The 21,375-nt window shown below is 40.0% G+C and overlaps 1 protein-coding gene across 1 annotated transcript in view; it reads left to right on the plus strand.

Annotated features, from left to right (window-relative positions):
- CPE (carboxypeptidase E) overlaps positions 1 to 21,375 on the plus strand; it is a 58,276-nt gene that overhangs the window by 24,635 nt on the left and 12,266 nt on the right. The window contains exons 2-5 of the mRNA XM_055795065.1: positions 14,054 to 14,250; positions 16,079 to 16,246; positions 17,195 to 17,312; positions 18,270 to 18,452. Of these exons, the coding sequence (XP_055651040.1) occupies positions 14,054 to 14,250; positions 16,079 to 16,246; positions 17,195 to 17,312; positions 18,270 to 18,452 (666 nt within the window). The remainder of the gene's footprint in view (positions 1 to 14,053; positions 14,251 to 16,078; positions 16,247 to 17,194; positions 17,313 to 18,269; positions 18,453 to 21,375) is intronic.

Genomic DNA, 21,375 nt, shown 5'->3' on the forward strand with positions numbered 1-21,375 from the left:
TTCTCTCATGCACATCAATGTGATGCCAAGATGACATCTGTTGGGGTACTTCCGTAGGGAAAATCTGTGGAGAAAACTCTCTGCAGCATAGCTGCCCGGACTTTCAAAAATGTTATATCAACACCCTTACTTTTTCATTCAGTGGAAACATATTTATGATGTAATCAGGAACAATTGCAGTGTAATGAGAAGTGAGTGCTATTATTTTTTCCTCTACTAATATTCATTTGCTTTTATGCTAATTGTGAACTACTTTTCATTTTGTACAGGCTTGCTTTTCTGGCACAAACCTGTTGATTTCCTCATTAATTTCATTGCATAGGAAGATAAACTGTTCCTTAAGAAAAAATGTACTCGTATTCAGTTGTCTATTTGAGTTAAATGTTGCTTATTCTGCTTATTTTGGAGGGTTTTTTGAGTCCAAAGGCTGAAAAGTATCATTTAGGATTGGTACTCGATTTTGTTGCTGTTGAGATATTAACTGCCAAAATGTCAGTAAACACTAAAATATGCATTTGTACTTCTGAGCCATTAATGATTGCTTCTGTTGTCCACTGAGCAAATTTTCAACCCACCTTCCTTGCAGTTTGTCCTGTAGTGACATCTGTGGTAGCAAACAGCTTCCCCATAACGGTCTCAGAGGCCACGGTTTGATGCCCTTCTTTAGGTCTCTCTAGAATATTTACTTTTGTCGCAGTAGTCCCCTAAAGGTGAGAGAGGAAGAGAACTACGGTAAGATCATCGCCTGCCCTGTGCTTGCCATATATTTTTATTCTCTTCTGCTGCTTGGGTAGCACGTGCTCTGAGAGCAGGTACTATCTGTGTTCGGTGACAGCACGGTGGTCTGTCCATCGTGGAGCCTGTTTAGGATTTGTGATATTATTAATACTTGTATGGAAAGCTCACACTGTGGCTTGGAGTAACCCACGGTTGAGGTCCCGGTGTGGCTTTCTGCACTACACCTATCCCTTGTCACCGTGCTTGCCTGTATGGGGGGAAAGAGGGCTGTTGGGTCTGACTGATTTATTTGGGTTTTTTTGTTTTCAAAAAAGCCTGCTGTTCAGTGATCAGCACAATAAACTATATAGATTTTTTTTTCTGTTTCTATACATGACTCAAGCCACTCACCATTGACAAGCAATCAAGAGTCTGTCTGGGCAAAACCCTCGTGGTCAGACTATTTTTGCCTGGTTGGGAAGAGCTGTAAGCCAAGCATGGACTGCTCATAACAGGCGTGTACAATACACAGCTCCAAAAGCCTGGTAAATTCTGGTTTTCTGTGTTACAGTGTTAGGTTTTAGCTTTAGGTTGTAAGTCATGCAGCCATGACAGAACAGCATCACGGTGCAAGTCTGGGAGCTGTTCCTTGTCAGGAAACTCTTACAGTTCTTGAAATTACCTCTTGGGTTTTGGGGTTGTTTAGGTGTGAGTTTTTTTGATTGGTTTGCTGGTTTTTGTTTTTTTTTTCCTTTTTGCCATAAAAGACTTAGGTTTGCTTCATATCCTGCTTCCTTTGATATGTTGAGTTGATTATTTGGATCTAACGGGGCCTTCTGAATAGTGTGAGATGTGATAACAGCATTGTTTCTGATGTGAAATATTTTACGAGAAAACCTCGTGTTTGAGTTGGTCACTGTCATGGGGTTACAGCAGTAGACACCCATGTCCAGCGGGGGAAATAAAGATTATTACCCTGAGAGCCTGGCACTGAGAGCCTCTGTAAAAAAAGTGTCATTCTTCAACACTGAAGGGTTTGAAATAGTTTTCTTGGCATAGCAATAGTATAATCTAGATGTAATTTTACTTTCTGTCTCCCTTTTCAAGCAAAATAAGAGAAAAAAGACTTAATGTTGCACTAACCTCAGTGTTCTTTTCTATAGTCGGTTACCAGATAGGAGTCTGCAGGTTTGTGTGCAGTTAAGCATCAGCACCCCACTACAGCCATGTGTCTAGCACCAAATCTTTATATGCACCTTTTCTGGTAGCTTTTCACATAATGTCGTGGTTCTAAATTTCGTATTGCCTGCTGCGAGATGGAGTTTTCAAGCTTGTACATCTGTTGGTTCATACCTGGTTTGAAGAGGATGCCTCAGTGGAAATAAGCCATCTGGAGAATTTTAACATGAAAAATTTATTTGTTTTCTGGGTTACACAAGTGGAAAGAAGATATCTTTGCAAAAAAAAGTTGTCTTACTAGGGCCTATATTTTTTTACCCCCAGATAATTTATGAATAGGTGAAAAGCATTTGCTTAAAGGAAAAAAATAAAAAAGTGGTTAAATGTGGACAGAAACCAAATATGTAAAAATTGCATCCAGAAAGAAATTTTTTATAAATAAAGACTTGATCCAGAATTTATAGGAGTCAGTGGAAAAATCTCTTCTCAAAGTTGTTGCTTTTGCACGAGACCATAATCCCTTATTCTGGCAAACTCCTGAGCATGTGCTTGGCTTGATGTTCCAGACTAGCCCCTCTGATGCTGATGTGCTGAAGGTAAGCCTATGTTTAACGTCCTTCACTGCTTCAAGTCCTAAATGAAGAGAAAAGACAATAAAGCTGAGCTCTCAATGTGATTTCAATGGTAGTTTTTGCTACTAGCAAAGTTAAAAGGGAAAATGTCTTTCTTGTATCATTATCAAAGTCTTTATAGTTAGAAGAGCCATAGCAGGTCAAATATCACTGCGATGTTTTTGGGAGAAAAGTATTATTCCTGCCTGCTGGGTTAGTAGCGTTGCTTGGTGAGCTTTATGCACCAGCTGCTCTTTCCCAAATTTGTTGCCTTTAAAGAACAGTGTGGTAATCTTTTTTGGATCCTGTTCCTGTGTTCCTATAACCTGAACACAATTTTGTAGATTATTTTACATTTTGTAACTGTATTTTTTTTTTTTTCTTTATGGCTTAGCAGACTGCTGGAAAAAATATACTGAAACGTGCTTTTGGCAGTCATCACACTGTGATCATAAAAGTTAAACCCAGGATGAAAGGGAAAGTTAAGTAAAATGCATATTAAAAAAAGTAGAAAATATGGCAAAAGCTGAATAGCTAGTATTTTATGGAACGATCCAAGCAGCTTTAAGTTTGTCTTTTCTTGCAAAAATATAATCATTTGATTAAAAAGGCTTTTCTTTCAGATTGTTTGATTAAATAAGAATGAACTACTGAATCATATGGTGTAAGAGGGTTAATAAATACAGGGAGTACTACATTGCTTCCTAAACAGTTCAGTTCCTTTCTCCATTGAGTCATGTGGTTTTGATTTTGTTTGTGAACTGTGCCAAATCTGTCATTTCATATGATTTTGAATATCTGCAAATGCAATTTCTTCAGTTAGCTAGAAGTGTGCTTTAGATCTAAGAAGATGTTAGCAAACAGAAACATGAAAAATATTTTCATGACCTGGGGATGACCTCCTTGGTGCCGGAGTCTCTCAGGGAGGGACATTCATGCACGTCTGTAAGATGTACGTGTGCACATACACACAGCAGTACGGATGTGCTTGTATGCAGTTGGGAAAGATTTTGCATCTCCACTGCTCGGTGCTGTTCCCCTGTTTTTTGTTGAATTACTGTCCTTGAGTTATGAGCTTGTCAGATGCATATGGGATCAGGCACCACATCTTCCTATTTGATTGGAATCATTATTTCCTAGATTCCATTTTCTCTTCATTAGAGAATTTTTTTCTTCTCAAAAAGACCCAAATGCCTGAAACCTCAAGGTAAAAATAACTGCAGTAGGGCTTCTCAGGAGATGCTTTTTGCCTGTATTATGTGGTCCTCGGTGGGCTGGCTAGTTAGCTACTACTTCATGGGGTCTCTAGCCATGAAGAATGACAGTATGTAAGAGAGAAGTAATTTCAGCAATCTCAGAATATTTTTTAATAAATAAAGGTAAAAAATGCATGAAACCAGCTTTTAAAAAAGTACCAAACTTTATTATACCTCTTCATTGTACCTTGCCAGACTTCTACACCTGCATAAAATTGAAATAAAATGCAGTAAATCTTGAAAGTAGGGCACAGTTTTCCTCTTGCTTTTACTGCTGTAATATTGGTGTGAATTGCAGAAGTATGGCAAAACATTTCAGCTCCTAGTGTTTTCTTACACTTACTAAAAATATAAATGAGCGTGCAGGAATCGTTGTGAATACACTCAGGCTGATGCCAGATACCAATAACAGAAAACCTTTAGACTCCTACTAGTGAAGGAATTTGCCCTTAAATAACATGTACATTTTCATTAACATGATGTTTCTTCCTGCCTTGGCAGGAAAGATCTTGCCTGATGTACTGCTGGTAACATAAAAGAGAGTTTCAAGGGAGATGAAAGGGACCACAAAAGATGGATTTGCTGTAGCTTTTTATGTTGCTCAGAGGAAACGATAATTAGACAGTGTTAGGAAGAGCTACTTGGGTTTTGATCCTGCTGGTCATTGCACTTTAATGTGCTTGGCATATTGGAGGCATAGTGTGTATAATTGTAGGAAATGGCTATTATTCATCCTTTTGTGACGAACATGCCTTGTTGCTTTGAACTAACCTTTCTGCTTGCACTTAGAATAAACCCTAGGTAGGTTCATTTTATATCAAATTGCACAAAGCTCTATCGCCATACATAGAGCTCATTATAAAATGCCTAGTTACTTGGCCGCAGGTTCACTTTCAGCACTTACAGGTGCTGTTCGTGGGCAGGATTGTGATTTCTGTTGTCCTTGGCTGAAGACCATACGGCCAACAGGTATCCACATCTCCTTTCTCGTAACACGGAGCTGTCCTGTTACTTTTTGGAGGGAACACCCAGCAGAAGCTCTGAAGACAGCTGAGAAGTTACCAAGCTTTTATGTTTGTTCCTTGTATGAGGAAAAAACACGTCTGTTTTTAGCACATTGGGTTGTGTGCCCCTGAGCAGACCTAAAAGCCATTACAGACTTTTTGTTAAGCATTTGTTTCTGTCTTACAAAGGCTGTCCTGTGTCCTGCAGCTATGCAGCTGTGCTGTGGCTTGCGGTGTGGGGGTCAGTATCCATATGGGATTTTTTTGTCTGGAGCTCCCTCGGCTAACAGCAAAACATCTCTTGAAAGCCTTCTGGATCCACTCCCATCTTCTATTGAGACAAAGGATTTGTCTGGTTCAGTCATTTCCATCATTATTCTTGAGTCAACAAGCTGTTATATGATTCACTTCTTCCTCTTGCGCACCAGGCTTGGTTTCATTAGCCTCTGCACCACTTCAGCTTCCTCTCCCTATACTGTTTTGCTAGGAATTACCACCTTTTTTCTTTTTTTTTTTTTTTTTTTAATGTTTAAGATGATATGGGTTGCATTTTCTAAAGGGTATCTGTATTTCAGACATATGTGAGTGAAAAGATTGACCCCCTCCAAGCATCCCGGTCTGCCTTACTACCTAAACTGGCTAAAATAAATCATTGAAGTACAATACCAATTTTAAATAAAATTTTGCATACCATAGAAAGATCCTGAAGCCAAGTGTTGCAATGTTTGGAAATATAGTGCTGCACTACCAATCTTAATCACTCTCTACCGAGGTAACCTTTATTTTCTTCTGCTTCATACTGAGCTGATTTAACCATTGCTATCTCAAGAAGAAGTACAATCAAGATTTACTACAGGTTATCACATAGCATTCATATCTTAAATGCAGAAACTTGAGAGAGTACTGGCTGCTAAAATCAGGCTGAAGGTGAAGTGCGGCAGCAGAACAGACCTCAGGGAGCCACTTTTTTTTTCATCAGGGTTTCACACAGTTTAGCAGGTTTTTAAGCCTACAGTGGAGCTGCAGGTTTTCTGGCAAAAAACCCCACCTAACTTCTAAAATTATGGAATTCTGTTTTTAAAAATTATTTAGAGCTGAAAGGTAATGCTAAAACAGCATCAGGACTAAAAGAAGCTGCCTGGGTATTTGTTGGTTTCTGAGGATATTGACATAAATCAGGTCATTTATGTTGTGACGTAAATGGTGACCTCTGTTAGTCATCACAAGTCAATCTTGTGTATTTTTTTTCCTCAAAGGAGCAAGGTAACAGCGTAATTAGCATTTGCAGTTTGCCTATATCTGTCTTACTGTAATTTATTTTAAAAGGGCACTTTGTATCTCCTTCTGTAAAATCTATGGCCAGGAATCACAGAAACTAAGATCAATAAATACTAGGGCTCATCTAAGCAAGGGAAGCTAAATAAATGTGCAAACAAAAGTCTTGCTCTGTAACATGCTGTCTACATGAGGGATGTGTTGCAGATGTACGTTTATGGGGAGATGTTATCCCTCTCCATCTGTTAGCGATGGCCAATGCACTTCAGCACAGTCTGTCTGAATCACAGATCTGCAGCCCACGGGGTTTTTCACGCAGTGTCAGATTGTGACAAAACAGAAGCGGAATAAAATCGTGTTCCTGTTACCAGTGAAGAAGGAGCTTCCAGTATGTGTAGCCTTGGTGGAGCCATGGGTACCATTGGGATGCCCCAGAAAGGTGATCCAGGGAGGAAGTCTGGGGGATTCCTGCCAGTTATTCCTAGATCCCTAAGCACAGAAAGTGTTTCCTAAGGACCCAGAACGTCCCCTTCGGTCAGAAGTAGCTCTCCTCCACAGGGAGAACGTGCCAAGGGTTGTGCTGGGTGAAGGTGGGCTCTGTGAGCGCGCTGCCCTCGCTCGTGCTGGTACGGCCGGGGGCCGAGGTCGCGCAGCCCCGAGGGTCACCCTGGGTGCCTTTTCTCCCAAAACATGGCCCTGAGTGGCTCCCGGGGCTCTGGCCGCTCGGGAGGGACCTCGGCACTCCTCATGGCTGCCTGCTGCTCTGGGCACGCTGGAGACACCACAGTGCTCATCACTCCCAGCCTGGAAGTGGCCTCCCAGGGAGCACCTGGCTGCGCTTCCCTGCAAAGAGCTATTTACGGCCTCTCACTTTCTTTTTTTGTTTCCAGTGAAAAGGGAGAGCTTGTTTCCTTGCCTGATTTGTCCAGCATTTCAGCCTGCCTCTTTGGCTTTAGAGTCTGGGATCCAGATATAAACGGATTGTTTCCAACTTTTATTTCTTCTCCTCGTGCAATAAGGATGAGGGAGAGCAGAGCCCAAATGTATCTCCTGCTGGCAGCAGGCGTTTGAACTAGTTTAGCTTTGAAAGTTCCCGTATACTTGTTGCATGTGGAAGGGGTGGGATAGATGAGCTGGGTCCTTCTGAAGCGCGCTGATGGCTGGGGAGTGCCTTGGTAGTTGAAGTGAAAGAGCCGATTCTGGAGTCTGCTGAGGAGAGAGAGCTTGTTAAGTGAACTTGAAGAGGAACCATCCCAAAATACACATTTACATTATGTATCAACTTTCTCTTCATCAGAAGGTCTATTTTGATGATGAAATGATGGATTAAAAAAAAAAAAATAATCTTTGCTCGATGTGCCAACCAAAACTTGAGGGATAGAGTGAATGCTTTTGAAATGAAAATCCACTTGGTCACACAGAGTCACAAATGGAAAAGCCCCCCTCCCCCTTACCGAGCACGGTGGGAAAGATGAATTGAATCTGTTACATCCAACAGCCAGTATCGCAGCAGACACAGAGTTACTGATGCTGTCTCTGTATTGCCAGCATCTTTCACGAAGAACCCCAGGATATGTTTTGGTCCAGGTTTTTTCCTAGCAGTGAGAGCAGAAACTGGGAGGTGAAAAAACTGTACCTGTCTTGTACTGTGCCACAGACCGGTAAGGGTTGTTCTGGGCAGTTCATTTTGTGCCAGGTTTCTCAGGAACCTCATCTTCAGTGCTGAGCTAGTGATACTTGCTGCTCTGACTCTGTAATGAATTCTGTAAATGCAAAGTCCTGTTAATTTTTCCTAGAGCATCAAAAATGCAATTGATTCTAAAACTAATCTGGTCAATCCAGTTGTGTGTATAGGTGGTTATTTATTACTTCCAAAATTCTCTTGATTTTTTAAATCCGCTTTGAACTTCAGAGAGGGCTTTTTAACGTATTTACACAAAATGAGGGTTTTGTGCATATCGCATTGCAGTGTTTCTTATTAAGTTAAAGGTTTTGATTAAGTAAACTTGGTTTGCTTTACAAATGATTTGTTATAATTTTGAGAATCATCATCAGTGCTGTTGAGAATCATCATCAGTGCCCCAGTTCATGCGTGGTAACACAAACCCAGCAGGCAAAAACTGTTCTACTCTCTGGTGAAGCACGCGGGCTTTACTTGAAATACGAACTCAGCGCTGCACTGTGCAACACCGCAGTGTAAGCGCAGGGTGCTGGAAAGCCCAGCATGGGGATAAGCCAGTGTCAGAGCTGTCGGTGGGGACCGCAGGAGCTGAGCAGATGCTTTGCCCACTTCTGTGGGAGGCTGCGCCAAGTCCTCTAGCTGCTGGGGTGAGGGTGGGCCGTTGGAAACCTGGAGAAAGCATCGAGTCATACGGAACCTTTTTGGGGAAATAGCTGTCTTGAGCATGAGGTAATCTGTCTGGAGAATTTAATTTGCAACGCAAAGACATACAAGACCCTAGTTGGAAGCCCAACAGACAGACTTCGTGCTCAGTAGAATGGAGATCGCATCTCAAGTTGAACGTGTCAAGGCCAGCAGAAATATAGGTGTTCTCTGTGAGCTTTCACTCCGAGTTCAATGTGTTGTGCAGACTTTGCTGTTAACTTTAATTTTAAGTGGTAGTGTTCAAATAATTATGAAAGTTTCCAGGAAGAGCTTGAGACCCTCTTGTATCATAGCTGTTAAAAAAGCGTGTGTTTTTAAAGCAGGAGATTGTGGAAAGATCTTTGATTTTCTTTTCCTCTTGTTTTCTTCTCAGTGGATTTTCTAGCAGTTAATGGCAAGAAAGTGAAAGATTGGATTTTGCAAAGGTCTTCAGTGTTGACCTGTTTCTACTTTATGTAAGCTGCCTGTGAAGCTTCCAGTAGTTTCTCTTTTAGCAAGTTTAGACCAACACATCTTAGTAAATGTCCTGAAATTATGTAAGACCTGTACAATGATTTAAAAACCAATACTGCATTGCAGTTCTGTCTTTCAGTGCCGTTTTCACACAAATTGTGGAGACCAACATTTCTATGGAAATGCTCTTGATTCAGGTTGCAGACATTTAGTTTACAGGGTGTTAGAAATCTGAATTTTCTAATCTTTCACTTTCATATCTCACCTCCTCCTTTTATTTTCTTCTTTCCCTCTCTTACTTTTTTTCATATTCAAAGGAGAAACCCATTTTACAGTCTTTGGTTTTCCATGTAGTTGATCTCCAGAGAATTTCTTTCTCTTTAATCTACCACCAAAAATGTGGAGCATAAGAAAGTCTTCAATCACATTTAGTGAATGAATTTCTTGCCAGCAGGGGTTCTGAGATTTTTCATGCCATTTATCTACGAGAAAAATTTACTGGTTGCCAAATTAAAAATGACAAACAACTGTAAGTAATCAAAAACACTAAGTCTGTTATTTCAGGAATGTTGCTAGCTTTTCCATAAGAAGTACAGGAAAGCAGAAGGGCTCTACTCTTTAAGAGTATTTGAGGCTGATTTGCAAAACAGTTCATTAAGCACTTAAACTTTACAGTAGTTAATTTTTTTCTTCCATATAGCTTGCACTTCCATGAGTGAAATACTGTGCATTTTAAGGTTAACTGCTTGACATTAGACCGTGACTAGTGGCATGACATTACCTTGACTCATAGTATCTATAATTAGTAGGTGCTAAACTTTTTGTCCCTACATTTTAGAAAATTACTGTCTTTATGGTACAAATACAGCCTGACCTGAAAATGGCAGTGGTTAGTCATCTTTAGTTGGATGACCTGTCTGATATTAATGATGTAGATGCTGTTCCTAGGAAACTGCAGAAGACCTTAGCTGACAGCAGCTGCAGAAGTGGATGGTGACATTTCACAATGTTTGTCAGGCCCCAGAAAGGCACGACATTTTAAAATGCTTTTTCCTCCATCGTTTATCAGGTTGTAATGTACCACGCAGTCAACCTAAGAGGGAAGTGAAAGCCTTCTAAAAGCCATAATGATGTGATGGCTTAGGTTTCCCCAGACGCACTAAGATATTTATAAACTTGATTGCTGCGTTTCATTTCTTATGACTTGCCCCCAAAGGTGTTAGTATCTACTCATTCTTTTGTGATAACAAACCGCTGTATCTGATCTGAAATTATGTGTAAGCTTTTATAAATGTCACACATTGTTACACAGGGCATACTTTGGCTATTGTGAATAGAGATTATAGTTTCCCAAGATATATTGTCAGAAAATTAATAAAATTAATCAAATAAGAGTTTTAAATACTGAACCAACAGAAATGTTCCTTTGTGTTTATTGTATCTTGGACCATGGGAATCCATTAAAACAATTTTTCTTTTTTGTGTGGGTCAAGTAAATGAGAAAAGCCAGTTATTTCTCTTCAGGCTTCTTCTCCCTTAAAGCTACCTCCAGTTCTGCAGTGGAACAGAAGTGTTTCTACTGGTCATCAAATTGACATTTACAGAGTCTTTTAATAAAAAAAAAAAATTGGTGTGGCAATTACAGTTACAGAATCCTATGAAGGTCTGCATTAAATGGCTCATGAAGGATTAATGGGAAGAGCCGCTCTTCTTCCAGCCAAGTAGCCTGCTCGCCAAGGTGACCGAAGGCCCTTTTCCCCATGGGGCGAGCTGTTCTCCAGAGAAGCCTGAAGCTTGTAGAAGTGGTGTGCCAGGGCATACTCAATGAGTAGACCAGGGGACCCATAAAGTGTTGAGGCTTAAGGACCAGATGGCTGGCATCCTCGGTGTTTGAGGTATCCACGCTAGCCATGAAGTGGAGGAGAAGGAGCTGGTTCCCTCGTGAGCCATAGTGGCCCCGGAATGGTGGCCGCATTGCAGCCACTCGCTGAAGCTCAGGCAGCTGGGCTTGCTTAGCTCAGCCAACAGGGTGCTGGGTGTTTCTCTGTCGGCCCCAGCTAGCTGTCTGCCCTCCAGCTTGGACTTTATTGTCCTAGAGAAAAAGATGATTAGCAAAGAATTTCGGTAAAAGTGACTCAAAAAAAACCCAAAAAACCAAAAAAAAACCAGTTTCCAGCAGGTACCCGCTGAGTTGTAGTTTTTGGTCTAACAAGAAAGGCAGAAGTGCAAATACAAATTAAGGGCTTTATTAGCTGCAAGGTTGTATCAGCAGATTGTAGCCTGTGGAAGCTCCCTTGGCTTTTTGGCCATTAAGGTGATAACTAATGACTTCAGCAGCATTGTCCCTTTTTCCAGAATGGACTGCCTGGCTTTGCCAGTCATGGGTATGAACAACTAATGAGCAAACTGCTAATTGAGCCAGCTTGTAGCAATAATTTATTTCCGCTGAAATAGACATAAAAATTGAGTTTGTTTCCTTGGAGCAGCTGCAAGGTTTAGATACGAGAAAGATCCATTTTTTCCGTTGTTCTTTAAAGTGTAAATCACATGTTGAAATGATGAAGAGCTTTCCTAAAATAGTCTGATACAGTCTGAAATTCAGTATCTTCTGATACTGAGCAGAAACTCAGTATTTCGTTGGTTGCTGTGGCCAGAAGTAAGAAAACAGGCAGGGCTGGCGGCTGGCAAACAGTTCCCGTGCTCATGGACCACACAGCCTTGTTCCCTACAGCCGGAGGGTCGATAGGAGCTGGATTTCTGTGCTTCAGAGAAAGGTGTAAGAAAATACCCAGGAGAGCTGAAATATGAACACAAAGCTGAATTTTGAAGCAGGGCTGTTATTCAGCTGTTATCTTTCCCTTTTCATTCTGCATTTGCTTTTAGATCAGTTTTTTAACTCTTGATTTGCTAGCAAAACTTGGAGTTCTGTTGATACCTCACTGCCAACAGGATTCTTTGAATACTGGTTCACACTTTGTGTTGTAAGTAATGATACTTTATCAGTCTAAAAATGGTCATTGTTCTTTTTCACTAAAAATCACTGTCTCTTGTTTTGTGGTGTCAGGAAGTGCCGCTTTCCAGACCATTACCTCCATGCCGTAGTAGTTGGTATATTTGACTGACCCTTTTTATTCTTCCTAAGGAAAACAGGGATGATCTCTTCAATCGCTTTTCATAGGAAAGCCTTTCCCTGTTTCCAGTGACTGTCTGCCTCTTCATGATCTGCTTTCAGCTTTTAATGTTCATTTGAGATGGGTCATTACTACTAAAGATACGCTGGAGATGAGGCTGTACTCTTGGTTCACTACAGACCCCGTGACTGTTTTCACCAACCCTTCTAAACACTTTTAGCAATTCTTTGGGAGGGGGCAAAGCAGAACCCTATGGGAAACATGTTTCTATTTCTCCATTTGAGCCAGGCCTGCAAAATTCAAATGGGAGAGAAAGACAGGTGATTAATGCACAAGGCTGGGAATCAGAAGAAATCTCTCCTTCAGGCTTCCTTAGTGAAGTACAAATGCAAAATGCAACTGTGTGTTCATATTTACCACAGTAACAAATTTGTCTCTCGGCTTGTGAAAGTGCTTTTCCCATAAGTAACATGTCAATATATGTATGTATTAAGTATTATGCGTATACATGGTGTGCAGTGCTGCGTATTTTATTAAATCATATCCATCTGTTTTAATGGGATTGGGTGGATTGCATGGTGTGATTACTCTCGATCATTAGATCTCTTGCATTCCCTTGTATTATTAGGTAGGAAGAAACAGTAAATAGGAGCTCAATGTCAAAAGATGACTATCAGATAAAATTAAGCTATTTCACTGAAACTAGAAAACTTTTTAACCTATCTGACAAAAAAACCTCAGGGATGAATCCCTATGTACAAAACCACCTTAGCTGGAAGGAAGTAAGTCATGGTATTATAATAGCACTGTGTCTGCTAGCATCTTAGCACTGGATTAAGGTTAACAAGCACAGACTGGGGAGTCATAAATAGATAGAGCTGTGTGCTTCGTTAACAATTATTGAGGTGTTATTAGTGTAACACTCTTCCTGGCTTAAATTTGCCCCTGTGGTAGTGCAAAAGGCCATCACAAAATGTGTTCCAAGACTATGCAGAGCATATAATCACCAGAATGTTTAATTAAAGCTGTTACAACGGAAGAACTACATTGCAAAAGGAAAAGAATAAGAAGTGGCTTCAACCCAGAAAACGGCATATTCTTCATTTTAGTTCCAGAACAATCCTTTAAATCTCATTCAGGTATTTACATGCATACTAAAATCTCTCTGTAATTAGGGCCCAAAAGGTAGTCTTTTAATAGGTAAAGCTCTGCAAGACACATCTTGTGTGTTTTTTATGTCTACGGTCATAAGAATGAGACTAATTAGCAATTGGGAATATTGGATGGCTTATAGATATTATATAGATCTACAATTTATATTGAAGACATATTACACATTGAATATTATATATGCCTATACAATATCTATTGAATATATGCGTAAACATTCCATACATATTCACAAATATAGATATATATGTATATGGAAAGTTTAAGTATATATTTAATATTGGACTGTTTATTTGAATGTTAAATGGGAACAATTCATTTTATGAGTTAGGTTATTGCCCTTGCTTCTAAAGTCTGAGCTGAATATGCAGAGCATCAGCTGAATAAGGCTTTTGCAGATCACTAGGTTCAACAGCTATTCACTGGCAATGCTTTGGTAAAAGAATTTCAGTTTAATGCATGTGTAGTGTGATAAGCTTTACTTAATCTTATAAAGAACATTAAAGACAAGAAGCTCTGTTAGTGTCAGTTTATATATTTTAAAACTACCTAATCAAGACACTCTTTCTTAGTATTGGGGCATCAATTGCATTAGATCTCAACAAAGTAATGTTGATGGCAGTGCTTAGCATTTAGTTTGGCATACTATGTTGTCATCTGGTATTCTTTCTCTGTCTTTGGCAAACAGCTGAAAATAAATTGCAATTTGTTTAACCTAAATCCACTTTTTGGAAGGAGGCTTGTAGCTCCCTGGGGATACTGTGGCTAGTCGTGGTAATAGCGATGCCTACGTCTCAGGTGTGCTGTGTGATCCTGTCCATGGGTTATTTTTGTATGTTGTTCTAAGTCATGTTCTTCCTTTTTCTTGCAGGAGAACCAGAATTTAAATATGTTGGGAATATGCATGGGAATGAAGCTGTCGGAAGGGAGTTGCTCATCTTCTTGGCTCAGTACTTGTGTAATGAGTACCAGAAAGGAAATGAAACTATTATCAACTTGATCCATAGCACGCGTATCCATATCATGCCATCTCTGAATCCAGATGGCTTTGAGAAGGCAGCATCCCAGGTTTGTGCGGCTGCATATATCAGAATAGTTATCAATGCCTGTCAACCTTAGGATCATAATGACACTTGGACTAGCAGTTCTACAGATACCTGAACTCCTGGTGGTGATTCTTGAATGGAACAGCATAACTGAATTATTGCCCAATAGTACGGTAGTCTTGTTCTGTTTAACAAGGAGGACTTTATGCTTAGGTTTTCAACAAATAGCTGTCTCTCCTGTAAGTGAGTTTACTGTATTTTAAAATATAATGATGTCAATGCTTTATGCATATTCTTCCATATAAGTTCACTGACCAGACTGGTTCCTACCAAGTAACTTCTAGTAACACATGATATTTCAGAAGTGGTACACCAGGGAAAGCTGATGTTTCCTTTGAGCATAGTCTCATGTAAATGCACTTACATGAGTTATTCACGTTCATCAGAGCTTGATCCCAAAGCAAGCAATATTTGTGAGCCATCTTTTTAATACAAATAACTTTGATTTTAAATTTCAGGCATGAGGTACTTTAGTTAAGGTATTAGTCAAGAAAATTAGCATGTATTTTAGGATGACGACTCAGTCAAGAAACATGTAACATGTTAATGCACAATTAACAAATAGAGTTTTCTGGCGTGTATTATGTTCCAAACAGCAGTAAGAATTTTCTTGTTTTACGCAGTGTAGTTATTTTTTAAATTAATATGGAAATTTTGAATCTTTCTATGTGACTATTTATTTATGATTAAATAAGTCAAACCTTAGTAAGATCTTTGCTAAACTGATTGTTACAAAATCTTTTTAAAAAAAAAAATACCCCCGAAACCACAAACCTCTTTTAAACCATAGTCGGTCCTGTGTCGCCCTCTCGTGGTAGCGAAGTAGAAGCTGTCCTCAAGTTGTGGTATTTTACTGCGTTGAAATACCTCTCTGTAGAGTTTCTGTGATAATATTGTTTCAAACTTTTGCTCCCTAGTCAAAGTATGTTCCTTTTACATGGTTGCCTTACATGTTACAGGTGAATTATAATACGATTTGCTGTAGTGCCACTGTTGCTCTAACTTAGAAGTACACACTGTGTAACAGTAGATCCAATGTACCCTTAGATTAAAGCCAGTCACCAGCTAAACCTACTTTAAAAGAGTACTGAATGCTTACACAGGCAAGCTAGGGAAAACTATGTACTCTGAAGGCATTTTCTTAATGCAAGCCAAAACCTGTTTTAGAGAATCAGCTTAAAGAAAAGATTTTGCAGTAATTCTCATTGCATCTTTATTCAGTGCTACTGTTTCAGTGAATGAAGCTGACAGACACCATAAAACCAAAATCTGATGTAAACAAAGATTAAGGTCCTTCTTTACCCTGAAGCCATTTAGAGGAACTTTGAAACGAGCACAGATGTTCCTTGTGGCTGGCAGAGAAATCTACAGCTGCTCTGAGGTGCCCTAAAATGAGGCCTGTAATCCATGGCCGTGGGCCTGAGGCAACGGGGAGAAGCCAGGGCTCGGGGCAAGGCTCATCAGGCACTGGAATTAAGGCCACACAGGCCGGTAATTTTGCCCATCCTTTGCCTGGATCTGCCACCATGAGAGTGATCTTCTCCTCCAGCACCCTCAGTGAGCTAGAGGCTGGTTTTGTTCCCACAGTGCTCTAAGAAGAAATATGGGTGACTCAGCTCTTGGTGCCTCAGAAGTTTCTGCTCCCACATGATCCCTTCTTATTCTTGAGAACATGAGAAGTAAACCCATGACTGATGTTTGCGTGGCTAAATATACCCATATAAAGCTTGGTATGTCATCTCCTGAGTCTGCTCATGTCCCTTCTCTTTGTATTCTCTCTCCCCATTCAGCCTGGTGAGCTTAAAGACTGGTTTGTTGGTCGAAGTAATGCCCAAGGGATAGATCTAAACCGAAATTTCCCGGATCTAGATAGAATAGTCTATGTTAATGAGAAAGAAGGTGGTCCTAACAACCATCTGCTGAAAAACATGAAAAAGGCTGTGGATCAGAATCCGAAGGTAAGCAGGGGCTGAATGTCGGGGCACTCATGTCCCCACCTCTGCCCTTTCACGCAGGCAGACACTTCGCAACCTCTGTGAGCTGTGTGCGTGGTCTTTACAACTCGCGTTCTTCTGAATATTTGGTTCATTTTATTAAATTTATCTGTCTGATGCTTCTTGAAATTTTTCTCAAAATGGCTTGCTGTAGTAAACCCTTTTGATCCACATTGCTTAATCCTAAGAAAATTCCTCACTCAAAACATGTTTTATTTTTAAGGCCAGAGATTGTGTAGCCTTCTCCCTTGGTTTTAAGCTATTCCTGCAGATGTTCTGCATTTTTACTGTTGCCAGAAATTCACGCATGTGTTGTGCTTAATTACATTTCTAGCTAGATAGCTCTTCTCACATATGACATGTGCATTTTTGTTAAGCTTAAGCCTTAAATATACAGGTGTGTATCTGGAGAGATTTTCGTTGTCTTGTGTTTACCCCAGAGGAAGTTCTAGAAAATACAGTGTTGTGACTGTAGCCCCATAGGACTGTGGCCTTAATAGCAATATTCTGTCTTCAAATTATTAAATGTAGTAATTTTACTTTCTATGCAGAGAATAGACTGCATCCTCCTGCCAATTTTATTTCTTTATTTATTTTGAAATAGTTTCTTTTCCTTGGTTTAAAATTTGGTAGGAGCTTTTTGGCTGTAACAGGAAGAAGTGAAAGATTGAGGTTGCTTTACTTGTGGTCTCATTCTGAACTAATTTACACCAGTTTTAAACTTATATTAATCTACTTAATTATAAATCTGTTGTAAAGGACTGATTAAGTTCTCTTGGAACTGAAAATTGCTGTTCAGTTAAATGTCTTGCACAGTATATGTGGTAAGAGTTAAGCCCACTAAATATAATTGAGTAAGTTTCTAATTTGGATTCTCAGTTTGTAACTGCTGGTAATGCTATTTTGTTTTAGCTTGCTCCTGAAACCAAAGGTGTCATTCACTGGATCATGGATATTCCCTTTGTGCTCTCTGCGAATCTTCATGGAGGAGACCTTGTTGCAAACTACCCTTATGATGAGACACGGAGTGGTATGTAAATAGAAGCTAACATGAAACAGTAGGAGATAGAGATTACATTCTGTACTTATTTCTCTGCTACCTGAGGTTCACTTTGTAAACATCGTGTCACTGCATTGTAATGACTTGTTTTAGCATATTAATCACATTTAAAGCTAGTTGCTGTATGACCATGTTTTCTAGTTTTGAAGATGTAATGATGTAATACCTGAGGGAATCATAGTCTCTCAGATATTTTAATCAAGGCACCTTGACTCTTAAATTAGCTGGGGCTGCCTGTACCCTGTTAAGTGAAGCAAGAGAGCTGTGTCTAGGCTGCCTGTATGATCTTGCACCTTTAAAAAATTAATAAAATGGATTTATGAAAGTGGTAGTGTGCTAATAGAAACAACTATCATTGTTTTCACTTTCTCAGTGTTGGTCCCATATAAAAAGGATCGCATTTTAGCAGAGATGTTATAATTTAGCCACAGCAGTATTACTCTCTTTTTTTTCTGCTACTAGGGGATGTGCACAACTGAAACGGTCATGATATGGTGGTATTGTTTGTAATTGAGAAAGTAGATGAAAGGAAAACACAGTTTAATTGCAAATCCTTTTTATATCAGACTGTGAAACTCTTCAGGGAGACACCTTTGTCTATGTACTGTGGGTTCTTCTAAGAAAATATCTAAAGCCTAGAATAACTTAGATTTTGTGGTGAACTTTTACTATTTTCATGTATATTGAGACTGATCCAAATAGTCACCTTAATAATGGGGCAACCTCATACAGGCAATTGATGAAGTACTGGGAAAATGTTTATGTTATTAAGGTAATGCTGTATGAGATTGGGATGCTGTGTGACACATACCTGTGTAGTTTCCAGGTACAGCCCTGCTGTGCAGTGCTGATAATCTAGGTTGCAAGCCCAGACGGTTTGACTGCCCTTCTAATAATCCTTGCTCCTGGGCTTTCTTTCCTTCCTAGGCAGTGCTCATGAGTACAGCTCCTGTCCCGATGATGCTGTTTTTCAAAGCCTGGCTCGCAGTTACTCTTCTTTTAATCCTGCTATGTCTGACCCGAACAGACCACCGTGTCGTAAAAATGATGATGACAGCAGCTTTGTGGATGGAACAACTAATGGTGGTGCATGGTACAGTGTCCCAGGAGGTGAGCTCCAGTGCGTGGGGGTTTGTGTCACTGGTGGTCATTTTAGGCTACAGTTTTCACTAGTTTACGTATAGTCTGGAATACCACCAGGTTAGCCACAACTTTTGGTCTGGTTAAGGGTAAAGCAAAGGCTGATCACTCACCGTAGTACATTTATGAAGTCCCATAAAGTTCATTATGATGCTTGTTAAAATATTCTTCTCTTACTGTTTTTTCTTCAGTCAAGGTTCAGGTCATTGCAAATTTAATAGTCCTGCAGCAGGCAAATAATTGCTATGCTGTCATGAGAACTTAAGGGGGGTTTGGGTGTTTGTTTTGCTTTTGTTTTTCTTTTTTTAAAAAAGAATACAAAGTCCCCTGACAAACCCTGATGAGAGAAAGCAGGCTACTGACTCTTGTTTTAACCTCAATAATAAAAACATCCAACCCTGAAAGAACTGGAGAGGCCTGGTTTTGCGGCATTACAGGCAACATGAGTTTGGCCTTTGATTTCTATGGAAAGTAAACCAGCCATGAAGATAATTGTGTCTCCCTGCTTTGTGGCTTAATTAGTGCCTGATTCTTGCCCGGGTGATGTTCCCCTAGACTTTGGTGGAGCCTTCTGTGCTAAGAACAGCAGTGCTACTACGGCCACTTCAAGACTAATTTTCTAGGGGTCTAGAAGAGTAGCCTGAAATGAGACATTTCATTCCTTTTAAGACACTTGATATGTCATTTTCTTTGTAAACTGAGGCAAAAAGGTGTTGGGGTACCTAAATCTTTGAGTCTTCTGTATCTGCTAAACTTGGACAAAACTTCAGAATGAAAACTGATCTGAGGATTTCTGAGCTGGAAACTGAGCTTGCATTGGAGTGATTTGCCTGTGCGTTGGCTTTGTTAATTTATACCAGCTAACTCTGAACGCACACACCGGTTTTATTGTTTGCTTTCCTCTTAATATTCAATTGCAGCCTCTGAAAGAATTTTAAGTTTTTACCTGGAATGAGTAGGAGTCTCTCAAAACATTAGACAGCCTAGGTGGTAGCCTAACTCTGCTTTTGTTACAGTAATGGTGTTACAAGAAAAGAAAAATAATTAAGGTCATGTGAAGAAATTAGAAACAGAGCAATAACAGGTAGTGCTCACACAGTCTGCATTCACCTGCTTATTCTTAGGGCTCTTATTCCCAGTCTTCCCAGGGGCAGCATGTTTCCTTTGCTGTGATACCACAGGTACCAGGGACGGGGTGTGAAGTAAAATGTTGACATTTCTGAATATGACTGAAAAGCAAAAATTTCCCTTTGTGTGAAGCTTTCCAGAGACTTTGAACTGGAACAATTGAAACACCCTTGACAAAACAGAGTTTGCATAATTTGAAAAAAAACCTTACTGCAAGCAAAATATTGAGAAGTTTAATGGTTAAGATTTGTTTCAATTCAGTTAAAAAATTAAATGATTGAAATATTAGGTATTAACTATAAAAACATGGACATATTTAACTTCAGCTTTTCCCTTAGGAAAATGCTATAAAAAGCAGTCTTTCCATTGTTTTGATGAAATGCTCTGATTCCGACTAAACTGCACATGCCAAAGGCACATTTTTCCATTAGAAAAACTTTTTGGAAAGTTTGAATTATTTTTTCCTGTTGGATCTTATTTTAAGTTGGACTGCAAATTCCCCAAGTGAGCCCTTTCTTTTTTCTCATATATTTATACAAAAGTCAGTGGACAGGAATCCTGGTTCTAACCAGGATCTATGATCCTAACATGGTACAGCCAATTAAAAAATTGAGATGACAATATACTCTGGACCGTGCAGCATGAATCTGGGGTTTTTTTCCCAAGTGTAGAAATCGGCTGACAAACTGTGACTTTTGAACAAAACCTCCATGGTAAAGTTTGCCATAAGCAGACTTGAAAAAAAAAATTCAGCAAAAACAGTTCTGTTGCTTCCATGTCTAGTGCTAAGGAAAATAATGAAACATTGTTTAGTTCAAGTGAAAATTTTCTTGAAAGCTTTAGCCAGAAAAGCTCTGGAAACCAAAATGTGGCAGTAAAATTATCGGTTATATCCGTGACCTTTTGCTATCTGTACGATAATGCACTAAAGTTAGCAGCGGTGTAAGTTGTTGAAAAGCCATTTGTATTGCTTTAGGAAAAGTATTTCATTGTATATCCTTACCAGAGTTCAGAATTTATCAAGAGAAACTCCCCGAAGACCTTGTCTCCATGGTACCTGCCCCAGTTTCCGAGCTAGTTCCAGTGGTGCTTCTCTGCCATGGCACTGTTGGGTTGCTCTGGGATGTTCCAGGTCCTGTGAAGGGACGTGAAAGTAGCTTGGTGCCCTGTGGGGATCTAAGGTTAGGCTTGCATCCCTGTGTCATCTCCCTGGGTTGAACGGAGGCAAAAGAAAAGAGGACTTGCCACAGGTTTATAGAGAAGGACAAGAACCAGAGCAATGTGACTGGGAATAGAGATAGCAGATAGGTGAGAGTGGGTGCTGGAGCCGTGCTCGGTGTGCAAAGGGGTGCATGGCTTTAGCAGAGCGGTGGGAAGGGAAAGGGAAAGGAGAGAGTGGGGGACAGCTGAGCTAAGTGAGAGAGGCTGTGGTCTCCTAGATGGTGCCTTTGACAGTACCTCATCAGACCAAGAACTCTGACCTAGGAAGTGATGATTTTTCATTCTAATAAATTACTGAAGTTGCTGTTTTCCTATAGAGCTTATTATGGTGCCCTCAATTGTGCAGCATCTTTTCTTTGCCCGCATCATTCACGCACAGGAACTTCTACCTTCTCTAAAAGACAGCAGTGCGTGGTGGGCCAGCAGTTCCTTTGCTGGTTCCTCAGTATGCAGGGATAATATATGGGTGGCTCTCTCATGTGGCTATGGGTTGCTCTTGCACATGTTTTTCTGGATACCTGGGTTCTTTCATTAGAAAGGCTGA

The sequence above is a fragment of the Falco peregrinus genome, chromosome 2, assembly GCF_023634155.1.
Source record: "Falco peregrinus isolate bFalPer1 chromosome 2, bFalPer1.pri, whole genome shotgun sequence".
Classification (NCBI taxonomy): Eukaryota; Metazoa; Chordata; class Aves; order Falconiformes; family Falconidae; genus Falco; species Falco peregrinus.